Consider the following 14,277-nt stretch of genomic DNA (forward strand, 5'->3'; position numbering starts at 1 on the left):
GAGAAGGGGGAGAAGAAAGAAAAACAAAACACCTGGGTCACCTGTATGGAGAAAAAAAACAGAAGAGAAAGCAAACAACAAAGAGCAACATAATAAAAAAAACGGCACCATCACAATAAACTAGCTAGCAGTAGATATCAGTAGATACTAAATAATAAACAATATTGTGCAACACGCAAGATAGACAGCGCACAATGTGCTTTGAGGCAGCAGCCAAGAAAGCTGTAGTCCGCGTCTGTGAATACCTGTGTGCACACCTGTGTGCATACCTGTGTGGATCAGCATGCTTGCATTCCAAAGGTTTCTCCATGTAATGATCTGCTAGAGGGTGTGGGGGGGCCACAGCCCCGTCCTCCAGGGCATGAAGCAGGTATGGAGGAGATCAAGACTCCAGACATCCAGAGGCCCCCAGAACACAAGAGACCAAGGAAGACCAACAGAGGGGCAGCCGCGCCACTGTCCCAGAAAGAGCTGAGGAGAGTCCCAGATGAGGGCTCACTCAGCAGCCGCGGAGCAGAAGCCAGGGGAAAAGGCCCACTTGCTAATGTTACTGAATCTGTGGAAGCTCCGCCATAGCCACCACCAAACAACTGAGTTATTTTTACACATCTGCCAGCATCTGGCCAATCCACCACCTTTCACTGTTTATACCGTTACAAACCCCCCCCCAGCACATCAAAACGAAATATCACCATCGGCCCACCGAGTCCAGCTATGGCTGCATATGTGTTTAGCAGTAATTTCTTTTTGTAGAGGGCCAGCAAAACAACCGTTTTCGAGGGCATTGCCATATTGGAATCCCGACTTCTCAGACGAGGTTAACCAGAACGCCGTTTACTCGAGTGTGACATTATTCCCAGGTCCGTGTTTCGATTTCACACAAAGTAACGAATAACGACCCTATCTAAATCCCAGTAACGAGTAACGCGTTCCTGGTTTTGGCATAATAACTAGTTACCGTGCTCGTTACCACAATAATAACGTAGTTACTGTAACACGTTACTTAATAACGCGTTAGTCCCTACACTGGTTACAAATGATCTTCTTATGGCCTCTGACAGTGGACTCATCTCTGTGCTTGTCCTGCTAGACCTCAGTGCAGCGTTCGATACTGTCGACCATAATATCCTATTAGAGCGATTAGAACATGCTGTAGGTATTACAGGTACTGTAATAGACGTAGGCTGCCGGGGATTCCCATGATGCATTGAGTTTTTCCTTTCCAGTCACCTTTCTCACTCACTATGTATTAACAGACCTCTCTGCACTGAATCATATCTGTTATTAACCTCTGTCTCTCTTCCACAGCATGTCTTTTATCCTGTCTTCCTTCTCTCACCCCAACCAATCACAGCAGATGGCCCCGCCCCTCCCTGAGCCTGGTTCTGCCGGAGGTTTCTTCCTGTTAAAAGGGAGTTTTTCCTTCCCACTGTTGCTCATAGGGGGTCATATGACTGTTGGGTTTTTCTCTGTATGTGTTATTGTACGATCTACTGTACAATATAAAGCACCTTGAGGTGACTGCTGCTTTGATTTGGCGCTGTGTAAATAAAATTGAATTGAAATGTCTTTGTGCGATGCAGAAAAGGTCAACGGATGGTCTCTACAGGAATGGTTCCCAGAACCTGAACCTGCATGGCCACCACAGCATCCTGCAGCAATATGCCATCCAGTCTGGTTTTCGTTTAGTTGCTCCATCATTTTCACCCCAAACACAACATGGTTAATAATACTGCATGTGTTGTGTATATATTCTAAATGTTGTTTAACATCTTCATCTTTAACCTCCTAAGACCCGGACTCTTCCACGACATGCATTTTTAATTTCTCTTTGATATTTGGGCTGATTGGGGCCCGATGAATGTAAAAACAAAGAATTACCAGATTTTTTTTTACCTTATTTTTGTTTTTAAGAAAAATGAGAGCCACATATGAGGATATTCATTTAAAATGTTGATAGAACAGTAGCAGCATAATGTCCTCGTAAGTGGATCTCAGGCCCTTGTAGAGCAAAATTGAGTATTTTGGTCTAAATAACCCAAAATGTGATGTCCACATATGTGGATGCCAGGTCCTAGGAGGTTAAATAAATATCAATATAAAGTTTTGCTGTCTGTTGCCTGTATGATTTGCAAGTTCAGTTAAACATGATTGTTGAAAAGAAGGTACCATGTATTTCATGAAAAGGCTCCAGATTTCTGCTGTCTTCTGTTTTTTCGAACAGTTGTTTTCATTTCTTCACTCAGTTATTTACCTGTGCTGTTGAGCAAGTCTTGTTGCATGAACAAAGTCAAATTAATCAATCCAAAAGTTCTGTAAAGAGAGTGCTGATCTGTGTTAATCTTTAACAGAAATGTCAGCGAACTGTCTTTAATCTTGCTGAAAACAAAAAACAGAGTTTCTGGAAACTGCACTAAATAAGATGTTAATGGTAAGCATAAGCCTCCATTAATTGACTGCTTCTTTCATTCTTTTCATTCGTTGTATTTTATTACGGTGTTATGAGTTCATTCTGCTCTTTGTTTTTATCCGTATGTACAAGTCAAACATCTACTGTGGCAGAGACACTGACACACTGAACATTTTGATAAAGGTTTCAGTAACAGGTGACAGTGCGGCAATACGGCACAAACGAGAAGGGGAAGATATGGAAACATCAAGTTCTGTGCATTCGAGTTTCCTAATATTAAAATGATTTAAACCTCAAAATAAATAATTAATCATTGTAGATGTTCCAACATTTTAAGGATCAGATTACAACAATATAATATCGGAACTGATTTTATGCTTTTATCTCCAGCATTTGTCTTTGTTCATTTTTGGTTTCCTGTTATGTGGAAGCAAGTTTGGTATTTTCTGTGCAGAGAATCCAGCCTGACAAATACAGCTTTAATTCTATGTTAATAACGCATTCAAGCAAAATCCATAAAGTCTGATGATTACTTAGAAAAAAGTGAATTAATTTCTGTGTAATCAAAAACAACCAGGACTGCAAAATGCTAAAACTGCTACGACTTTGAAGTAAGTATAGAAAAGTTTCCCTGATGTTTCTGTTCTGCTGGCAGCAGGTTTTAAAAGTTTTACCAAAACATTACTTTGCTATTATTTTGTGGTTTTGTGCTGTGGCCGCCTGCTACCTACTTGCGGCTGACACCACTGCTGGTGCAGGATGTTACTTGCTTATTACTTGAATATTACATTGTTAATAAAGTGATAGTAACTCGCTATTTCCATATGTTTACCTTGTTTCCACCCACTATTGCAACATTACTGCTGTAATAGAGCGCAACCAAGTTTTCTTAAGGTGTACTGCTATATTTTTCTGCCTCTTTGACTGTAGGTGCAGATATTTTGCGTATTTCGAGGGGAGTGTGGCCATCATAGTACAACTGTAAGCTACTGTAATGGCAAATAATGTTTGAGTGATTCATTGAGCCACAGTAATGTAAGCTGACAGTAGATTAACAGGAAATATCTGTGAAGGTTCTCAGTCATCCAGGTCATTGTAGTCAAAGGAGCTTCTTCAGTTCTAAGTCCTTAGAACTGAAGAAGCTTCTCGGATGAGAGGTGAAACGTCTTCAAGCAACTTAAAGAAGTCCAGACGCTTTTCTTTAAAAGCTCCTTTGACTACATTACCAGGAAATATTTGGGAAAATGAGTCTGCTAAAGTATGAAAGATAAAGGTAAACAATAATAACTCCCTTTAGACTTCAGATACTGTAACTGCATTATTTCATTAGAAAATATAATTGTTCCACTCTGGAGGTGCCCCAGCTGAGAGGCAGTGAGCAGGAGTAGGTTACTTGTATCCCCCTGGTTCTCTGCCTGTGGTTCTGTGCCTTCAGGTTCGAATACCTTCAGGACAAGTTATCATTCTGCCCATGTAACACTGGAGTAGGGATGGGTATCGATTAGGTTTTATCCGATACCAGTACCAAATCGGTACTTTTGAAACGGTGCCGGTGCTCAAACGGTGCTCACACCGGTGCTTAAAGAATGGAGAACACAAACTTTGTCCAAAAACCTCTCATGTTCAGCTGTTTTTTTGTGAAAAGATAACAATGTTAGCCTTTTCTGCAGCTATGGGGCATATATGGCATCACTCTTGGCTGGAAGCAGTGCTTAAACAATGGAAAACACAAACTTTGTCCAAAAACCTCTCATGTTTAACTGTTTTCCACTTTGGTCATTTTAGCCTTTTTGGCCAGGGTGAAGGGAGTATCTGCCATCAAACAAGAAGACAGCCGCATGTAGCTATGATGATGTTTGCTAGTTCACCTTACATGCATTAATGTAATAACGTGGTTAGCCTACTCAACGTAAATTACACACGAACAACATGAAGCTACTCACGCAGAGAAGAACGGCTGCTGCTGCATCATCATCCTCATCATTTCTGCTACACTGGCAGGGCTAGGGGCCAGAACTCTCCTCTTCGGGTTCTTGGGGGATGTTGCTAACTCCGGGTCTGATAACAGGCACCACACCCGCAGTAGATGTGCTTGGTATGAGGTCTCGCAGCAAGCTATCAAATACGGCGCATTTCTCGGCTTTTAAAAAAAACGCTATGCGTCGGCAGGTGTTTCATCAGATTCGAGGAGTTACCTCCTTTGACAGTATCACAGTATCAGCTTAAAGCACTTGTTGCTGCTGAGTTTGCATCTTTTGCTGTGAAGTACAGCCAGACTTTTGACCGCTTCGCCTTGGGCATTTTTAATCTGTAGCTCTGCTCTAAAAGAACGTTCGTACCTGGACCCGCCTACTATCCTCGGAAAGGTAAAATGATTGGCTAGAATCTAAAGAGTATCACAGCTCAGGAAAAAAAAGCACCGAAAAAAAGCACCGAAATGTGCGCTGCTTTTGGTCTGGTTACTACCGTTTATGTCAGAACCGGTGCCATGATGGCACCGGATACCGGTACTCATCCCTACACTGGAGTAGCTCTTTATTCTCTTGAGGACATTCAAGGGATGGGAGTTTGCCCAACCATCTGTTTTGTGGACTTAGAGCAGGGCGGTGCTTCGAGATTATGAGGTGTCTGGCTTGTTGTTGCAGGCCATGGCGAGTGCCTAGTTTGTATCTTCAGCAGTAAACCGGACTTGCTTCCATCTCTGCTACAGCTTGTCACAATTCTGGTCATAATTCTTATGGACAGAATATTTCGATGTTGCACGGTGGTGGAGGATGTACACAACAATGATGGAGTTTTGTTGGCTTGATCGGGGGCAGTTTGCGGTCAAGTGTGAAGAAACAGAAATGAGAATCAGCACCATGGTTCTCAGAAGGAAAAGGGTGGGGTAGCTTACTCAGGCCTGGGTCTCAAGGTGTTGTTTATGAGTGAGAGGAGCGTGGAGCATAAAAGCAAAGCTGTCAATTTACCAGTCAATCTATGGTCCTATTGTCACAAGGTCCCATGAAGCGACCGAATGAACGATGTTGCGGATACAAACAACAGCACTGAGTTTCCTTTAAAGGATGTCTGAGCTCTTACTTAAGGATAGGGTGGGAGCTTTGACATTCAAAGCAGCACCGTTGCTCCTCCAAATGGAAAACAGCCAGCTGAGGTGGTACAGGCATCTGACTAGGATGACTACTGGAAACCTAGGTGAGCTGTTTGAATCTCATACTGGGAGGAGGCTACAGGGCAGGCCCAGGAGTTGCTGGAGAGATTATAATTTTTGCCTTGTTTGGGAACAAGTCAGTCTATCTCGGATAAGCTGGAAGAGGTGGCTGGGGTAAGGGAAGTGTGTACTTCTCTGCCCAGACTGCTGCCCCTGTAAAGGTGGTAGATGAAAGATTTAATTAGATTACTTCTTTTTACCAAAGGTTGAGGAATTATGATTTACAGATAGATAACTGCCTGTAATGAAAAACTTTAACTGGAACTCATTTTGTATTACTTCTTTGATTTCCAATCCACAGACTCTAAAGATGCATTTCTGTAGCTGTGCACTCATTGCACTGTTGCTCGCTGTAGCCTCGGCAGACCACCATCTCCACCACAACCGTGGTTCTGAAGACCATATGAGCTGCCACAAGCTCTCTGCTCCTAATGCTGACTTTGCCTTTGCCCTGTACAAACGTCTGAATGCGAGGACTGCTGCTGGAAACAACATTTTCTTCTCACCACTGGGCATCTCCACTGCCCTGTCCGTACTGTCTACTGGGGCCCATAGTGAAACCCACAGCCAGCTGTTCTCCAGCCTGGGCTACAGCACCTTAAACCAGACTCAGGTCAATGAAGCCTACCAACATCTTTTCCACGTGCTTGGACAAAGCCAGGAGAACCAAAAGCTGGATGTTGGCAATACCATTGCAGTGCACTCAGGTTTCAGTCCCCTGGAGAAGTTTCTGAATGATGTCAAGCAGCATTACTCTGGTGAGGTCTTACAAATCAACTTTACTAACCCTGCTGAGGCTGCAGATAAAATCAACAGACACATTGCCAATAAAACACAGGACAAGATCAAAGATATGGTGAACGATGTTGACCCTGAAACCATGATGATGCTCATTAACTATGTCTATTTTAAAGGTAAGCAGCCTGATCAAGTCTATTGTTAGGCTACAACAGACAAACATGAATATTACATATATTTAAATAAAAAAGGTCAGCTTAGATGTCAGCTGATGATTGAAATATACTTTCAACAAGTAGTATGATTCATGCTGACACATCCCAATATTGTCATCACCACTCTCCACTGTGTCGGGCAGGATACTGGAAGAAACCATTTAATAGTGAAATGACACATAAGGCGGACTTCCATGTTGACAGCAGGACCAAAGTTCAGGTTGACATGATGGTAAGGACGGGATACTACCACATCTTTGAGGACAGAGCGAACCACACCAGCATCATCTTGCTGCCATACGAGAGTCAAACCTCCATGATGATTGTCCTTCCTGATGAAGGCTGGATGAGGAGTGTAGAGGAAAACATCAACAAGGACCATATAAGAAACTGGCAAAACTCAGCATCTATGATGTAAGACTTATTGCATTATGGCTGATTATTCTTTCTTGGTAGTAGCTGAAGTGTGTTACCCATTTCTGTGTCTCATAAAACTGCTCTTAGCTTTGCTATTACGAGACCCAAAGTTTATTTACACTGAGAATCAGATGGATGAGCAATGCACTAAAGGTATAGAGTTTATTTGTGACCATTGGAAGGTTGTACACTTCTCTCCCTTAACGGTCGTCATCTTGGCTATAATTTTCTAAATTTTACCATGCCCACCCATGTTTTAAATGCACTTTAGAACAACACGCAGCAACACTACACTGAGCGGAAGGAGGGAGGTATGGGGTCTTCACACACCCCCATTCTCTGATAGCCATTGGGGCGGAGGGGCTGGACGGAGGTGTTGGCCGTCCAGTTGGGGTCTGGGATGCTGGGCCTCCCTGCTGCTGCAGGGCAGGGTCTGCTTGTCTCCACCCCGGGGGAAGGGTAACATCTTCTGGGTCAAGGTGCAGTTTCCTCCTCTGCGGGCGAGGGTACCTGGACCTGGGGTATAGACTATGTTTGGGGAGTGTGATTGTGTGTACTGTGTCCATTTGTGTCTGTCTCCACATTGGTTGAGTGCCGAGTGTTTGTATATGTGTGCATGAGGGGGGAATGCAAGTTTGTGTCTGTGTGTGCCTGTTTGTCTGTCTATACGTCAGGTCGGGTCTCAGACTCCACCCCTCTGGGAACATCTCAGCCCCTCCAAAGAATGGAGGCCTATCTCCCCTCACCACACTCCCTGCCGGTGGCTGATGCCCTCAGGCGTAGGTGCGTTGGTGGATCTTGTTTCTTGGGGTGCTTGGGTATGTACCGGCTCACTCCCGGTGGCTGCATGGCAGGGCCTGCCACCCATGGCTCAGTCGGGCCCCTTCCGGGGGGTGGGGGTCTTCAGACCTCCAGCCTCTGGGCCTGGGGCTCAGTTCACTCTGGCACAGCTGGCTGCCGGCAGAGCAGCCCTCCTCTGGCTTCTGCTCTGTGGCTGCTGGGTGACCCCTCATCTGTGGCTCTCCTCAGCTCTTCCCAGGAGGGTGGCACGGATGTCCCTCCGGCGGTCCTCCTTGGGCTCTCGCACTCTGGGGGCATGTAGATGTCTGGGGCCTGGATCTCCTCCATGCCTGCCCTGGGGGACGGGGCTATAGCTCCCCACACCCTCTAGCAAACAGGTGTCGAACTCCAGGCCTCGAGGTGCCGGTGTCCTGCAGGTTTTAGATGTGTCCTTGATCCAGCACAGCTGATTTAAACGGCTAAATCACCTCCTCAACATGTCTTGAAGTTCTCCAGAGGCCTGGTAATGAACTAATCATGTGATTCAGGTGTGTTGACCCAGGGAGAGATCTCAAACCTGCAGGACACCGGCCCTCGAGGCCTGGAGTTCGACACCCCTGCTCTAGCAGATCGTTATGTGGAGAAACCTTTTGAATACAATATGCCTGTGAAGGTTCTCAGTCCTCCAGGTCATCGTAGTCTAAGAAGCTCCTTAGCTTTTTGAATACAAGCGTGCTGATCCACACAGGTGTGCACACGGGTGTTCACAGACACAAACTACACCTTTCTTGGCTGCTACCTCATAGCACATTGTGCGCCGCGCTGCACAACAAAATTCAATATTTAGTATTTACTGTTATTTACACTTAGCTAGATTAATGCGATGGTGTTGTGTTTATTATGTTGCTCTCTTGTTTTGCTTGTTTTCTCTTTTTTTCTCTCTCAGCAGGTGATCCGGGAGTTTCTTTTCTTTTTAAGTGTCCTTCCTCACTCTCCCTCTTCCCCCCTGCTTTTCTTTTCCTTCATCTTTCTTTCTCCCTTTTTCCCCCCAGTCATGTCTGTCCCGTCTGTAACAACAGAAAATAAAATAATAAAAATAGTAACCATAAAGGTCGATCAAATGGACCAACACGGCAAGGCTGTGATGATCCACTTGGTAAAGAAAAATCCGTCTTTGTTGGCTTTCAGACAACAACTGTGACGGCTAAAGAAGCAAACAGGCGCAATGGGCAGCTGTGTATCAGGTTTTGATGCTATGTGTTGTGCCATCGTTTATGTAGGTTAAAAAGTAATTCCCATTGTATGTAGAATAATCTAATGTTGTATATGATCAGATGCACAACAAGCTAGAAACATTTGCAGATGTGGCTACTTGTAGGATTGTGGAGTCAAAATGATCATTTTGCAATAGTAGAACAACTTTCTGTGTTTGATTAGTATAAATCTGCACACTGTGTAAGTTCAACACTGTATATTACGTGTACTAACAGAACCCAAACCGAGGAAAAGTGTGTTCTTTGTTTTGGTATGATGAGGTAACACTGAAATATCTCAATATTACATGAATAAATGTGAAAGCAGGGCTGGGCTCGGGTCATGTTTGGGCAGAAGAAATGCTGACCTGGACTGGGGATATTTTTGGGTTATGGAAAGAGCACTTTGAGGAACTTTGAGTCTGGTGACCCGAGCGTTTCCTATATCGCCTGTGCATTTAAAAAAACAAGTTATAGCTTTATTACACTGCTGGAAAGGAGGCTCTTGGCAATCATTGAACCTTCAACCAGATTGTTACCCTTTGCAGGACTTCTGGGGTATCATGGCAGGCTGACCCTCCAGTATACGTGTGTTTCGTTGACTTGGAGAAGTGACTGAGGAGACGTATTTGTATTTTTTTGTGGACGATGTGATACTGTTGGCTTCATCAGAGTGTCACCTTCATCATGCACTGGAGTGGTTTGCACCCAAATGAAATGCACCCTCTGGTTTGGGAGAATGAGGCTGCGTCTGTCACAATTTGCCAGTGTAGTTGACAGGATGTGCATCCAAATGCAGGACTCATGAGAAGGAATGGAAATGCAAAGGGGAGACTTAAAGAACTCTTTGAGTGGTGTTGAGTGGAGCAGCTCTGGGTGCTGGCCACGGAACCAGCAGAAGTGGGAAGCCAGGTCAGGGGCTGGCTGTGAAACAAATCAACCCTGGTGGCTGAGATGAATGTGGATGATAGGGATGGAGGGTCTGATAGGAGACCACTGAAAGCTTTGTCCTTTGGAGGCTGAGGGTCTCTGCAAAGACCCTCTGGCAGCACAGCCAGAGATCAACGAAGGTGTAGAAGACCTTCTGGTGGCTGTTACAGGCCGATGATCATGTAGAGAATTTAGGCGGCTTGGCTGCAGGCCGATGTAAGTGGTGAAGACCCTCAGTGTGGCTAATGGTAAGGGTGATGGGACACCTCTCAACTGAGAGCTGAACCAAAATGAGACAGGTCTTTGGCTGATTAACACCCCGCTATCGCCAAGAGAATCCGGAGCAAGGAAAACACACTACCAAGTAGTAAGGATGTGCACATACAGCAGGTGGGATCAGAGACTGGCAAAATAAAAAGGGAAGAAACCAACCTACAGTGAGGGAGACCTAACAGCTGCACACAGGAAACACAGGGAAGGCAGCAAAAGCTGATATAAGGATTATAATAAACACAATTACCAAGTACTGAAAACAAAACCTAGAAACAAAAACCATTTCTTACAAAAGCAGTAAAGAAAAGATCAAAACACTAAGTCAATGACCCAGAAACAATTCCAGCTTCAAGCAAGAGAGCTAAAGTATCGTGCAAGCTTCCTCATGAGTGATGTGAAGGTGGTGTGTAAGCTGCACTGGCGGATTGGCGTCAGCAGGAATGCGGGTGTTGTTCAAGACTGTTGCAGTGAAGATTGAGCTGAGCCAGTTAGAAAAAGATGGAACCACCAGCAGTGTAACTGTATAATTATGGTTTCTCTGTTTCTCAGGTATGTGGAACTTTATATGCCAAAATTTTCCATTGCCACTAATGCCTCCTTGAGGAATATATTGCAAGAAATGGGCATCACAAGTGCTTTTGAAAACACCGCGGATTTCTCTGCTGTGTCAAACAAGTTTCCACTTAAAGTATCAAAGGTGGGCGAAGTTTCCTTTTTACTTGTTTTTAGGGAACAGGACTAGAGCATGCCTACTCTTTTGGTTAAACTGAATTCTGAGAAATTAGCTTTGATCTGCCCGCTTTCTTATTTTTTCCCACAGGCATCCCACAAGGCCACGATCAGTGTCACCGAGATGGGAACAGAGGCAGCAGCCATCACCATTTCTGAATGGATCCTACTGACTACACCAACACCCGTCAGAATTGACAGGCCCTTCTTAGTTTTCATTGTAGAAAACTCGACTGGAAGCATCCTCTTCATGGGCAGGATCAACAAACCAACAGCTTCATAACGGCACACAGTTGTGAGATGACACGTTTGATCACAGTTGTCATCATAAGGATCTTTTCATGATATAAAAGACTGAGCGCTCACACTAAACACATATTTGTCAGTCTGCACACACTAATTTATGTGGTCTACAAAGTAATATTGAGGACATTTTGCTCAGGTAAAAAAGAAGAAATCTTAAGACTACCATAGTTTTAACTAAAAATATTGATACTAAATAAATGAGAAATTTGCTGTGGTTTGTTTCTGAGATATTCCACTAAGATGTGGCTCATAGGGCAAGAAAACTAGTTACTAAATCCCAGACTTACAAAGACACTCTGGGGTTTACAAAAGCCACTTGCTCAGTTTGGGGGTCACTGTCCCGACTGCTCCAGGAAAATCTCTGTTTAATTCTCCCTCCAATGGGAGAAGGTTATTATCTAACCCGCTCGCTGACATTAGATGCCGAGTAGCATTTCAACAGATTCTAATAAATATTCAGAATATTCTCATCTCTCGTCCACTTATGAATGAATCTGAATAAGTTGCACATTTTTAAGGAACAAATGTAGCAAAAATATGAAAAATCAAGATCCATATGTGAAAACTGATGTTTAATTGCACTCTCTTTCTAAAAAAAACTGTCAGAAGGTTCAATAAACATTTAAGTTTTAAAAAAATGTGAATATTCTTGTAGTTATTTCATGTTTCAGGCTGTTCAAGGTTAAAAAAGGAAGGGAAACTGCTCAGGTGGACATCAACCCCAAATCTACGATCAAATGAACTCAAATCCTTTTAGGCTTTGAGTTAACAGTTTGGCAGTTTTTAATGAAACCTGTTAAAACAAGTTAAAGACTCATTTGGGTGTCATTCTGACCTTCCATCTTTCCCTGATATTATTTTGAAATGTGAGAGAAATGGTAAAAGTAGTTTAAAAATAGAGAGATTAACTGTTGTATGTCCACATCGTGCAAGTGTTGACAACATAGGCGACAAACAAGAATCCCCATATTATCCAAACATGCGGTTATGATTTTGTGAGAGTGTCTCATGACACAATGACAAACAAGCATTTTTAAAAGAGAGTTTTTCATTTGATTATATTTTATATGAAGGATTTTGCAAAAAATAGGACTGGCAGGTTTATTGAAAGGTTATCTAATTACTTTTTTTTAACTTGATCATCACTGTATATACAGCATCTATTATTAACCCATCCATACACGCCCAACCTTCTATGCTTAAGAGCTTTCTATCTAACATTGACGATTCTGGATGCATCAGAGAGCAACTTTGGGTTAGTATCTTCCCCTACGGATATTTGCTGACTGGAGCAGCCGGGGATCAATCACCAAACCTCTGATTAGTATCCAATGATGACCCGCTCTAACTTCTGATCTACAGCTGCCCCAGAAACCCCATAAAAAGAGCATGCACCAGTCTCTGCTTCTCATGCTGACTTTCTTTTTTTAATTCTTATTAGGGAATAATGCTAGAACATTCCCACTCCTTTACTTTTGCTGGACTCTACAGCAGCGGTCTCCAACCTTTTTTGCACCACGGACCGGTTTATGCCCGACAATATTTTCACGGACCGGCCTTTAAGGTGTCGCAGATAAATGCAACAAAATAAAACTAGTACCGGTACCGGAAAAAAGACGATTTATTCATAACACACGTGAAAAGACCCAGGGAAACAGAGTTAACGATAAAAACGATAACAAAATAACGCTGAAAACGATAAAAACCCTGAAAACCACACATTTCACACCTGAGCCTCAACTCTCGCGACCCGGTACCAAACGACTCACGGACCGGTACCGGTCCGAGGCCCGGGGGTTGGGGACCGCTGCTCTAAGACACTAAAAGAGACTAACAGTGGAGTTAGAAAACAGCCCCAGACTGCCCCCTCAGTGTCACTGAGACAGGAAGAGATTCAGCAGCCATCACATCTCCAAAGCTTGGCTCAGCCTTCCACCATCAGTCAGAAATGACGGGCCCTCCTTGGCTTTCATTTTTGAAAACTCTGCTGGGAGCTACTGTTCATGGGCAATATCACCAACCTGACAGTTATATAACGGCAGCTGCTTGTGAGATGATGCCACTGTAATGATGTCATTTTGAGGATCACGATTGAAAACATTATTTACATTATAGAAATATTTGTAACGGCTACCAGTCTTCACAGAAGCATTTTAATATTTGACTAAATTACTGTTAAAAACACTTTGCTTAAGTTAGTAATAATAATAACTTTATTTATGAAGCGCTTTCAAACAAAGTGCTGTACAGCTATTTGAAAATAAAGAGATAAATAAATAAAACTGATGCATATCAATACAAGTTAAAAACACCAAAACACTTAAAAACAATAAAAAATGTAAAAAACAAGTTACATAATAAAGCTGTAGAACATGAAATAAAACATGTTGTTTATGGATTAAACTCATGGAAGCATCATTCCAGCATTTTTTAAATAAATCAACTAACAAATAAAGAAATGTCAGGTTAGCAGATTAGATGGATTCAAACTTTTGGGAATTAACTGGTGAATCCCAGAGGTTTCAAAGGGTTGTAACAGATTCAGATGGGACAGTACGTGCCCCCCACGGCCATCGGCCTCAAACAGCCCTTTGCTCTTTGACCCGTCAGTGGAAAAGTTGCAGCAGAGTGTTTACACATTGAGTACACATACACTTTGTCTCTCTTGTTGGCGCTGACATACAATCGCTGCTGTAAAGAAAGTTGGCAGGACGTTTCCCAATCAAAAAGCTGACTGGGCAGAAAGTCCCAGTACGAGCAGTCCACCAGTTTAAATTTGATCAGGACTTCACATAAATTCTTGAAATCTCTGTGGCCTATGCGAGTGTGCACACAGATAGTAAAACTACGACTAATTTCCAGGAGTGGAAATTCATAGAAGCTCCATCCCACTGGGACAGGCAAACACTGCACACTTAGCCGGACACGTTTGAGTGTGTGTAGCCTCTTTGGATGAGTTGATCAGAGTGTGACTGGAAACGCAATAATCCCGTCTGCTTGTCAAACAGGATTAAT

General features: G+C 43.3%; 1 protein-coding gene across 1 annotated transcript; it reads left to right on the forward strand.

The window, feature by feature from the left end:
• The first annotated feature begins 2,363 nt into the window (after nt 1-2,363).
• LOC146651768 (alpha-1-antitrypsin homolog) lies at nt 2,364-11,806 on the forward strand. The gene is made up of 5 exons (XM_085383063.1): nt 2,364-2,431; nt 5,923-6,535; nt 6,718-6,988; nt 10,777-10,924; nt 11,048-11,806. Exons 1-5 carry the CDS (start codon nt 2,423-2,425, stop codon nt 11,237-11,239), a joined length of 1,233 nt encoding a protein of 410 aa, XP_085239189.1. The 5' UTR covers nt 2,364-2,422; the 3' UTR covers nt 11,240-11,806.
• Nucleotides 11,807-14,277: the final 2,471 nt, after the last annotated feature.

This window comes from Rhamphochromis longiceps, linkage group LG15, assembly GCF_057381845.1.
Source record: "Rhamphochromis longiceps isolate RC_006_pf linkage group LG15, R_longiceps_female_GT1.1, whole genome shotgun sequence".
Taxonomy (NCBI): domain Eukaryota; kingdom Metazoa; phylum Chordata; class Actinopteri; order Cichliformes; family Cichlidae; genus Rhamphochromis; species Rhamphochromis longiceps.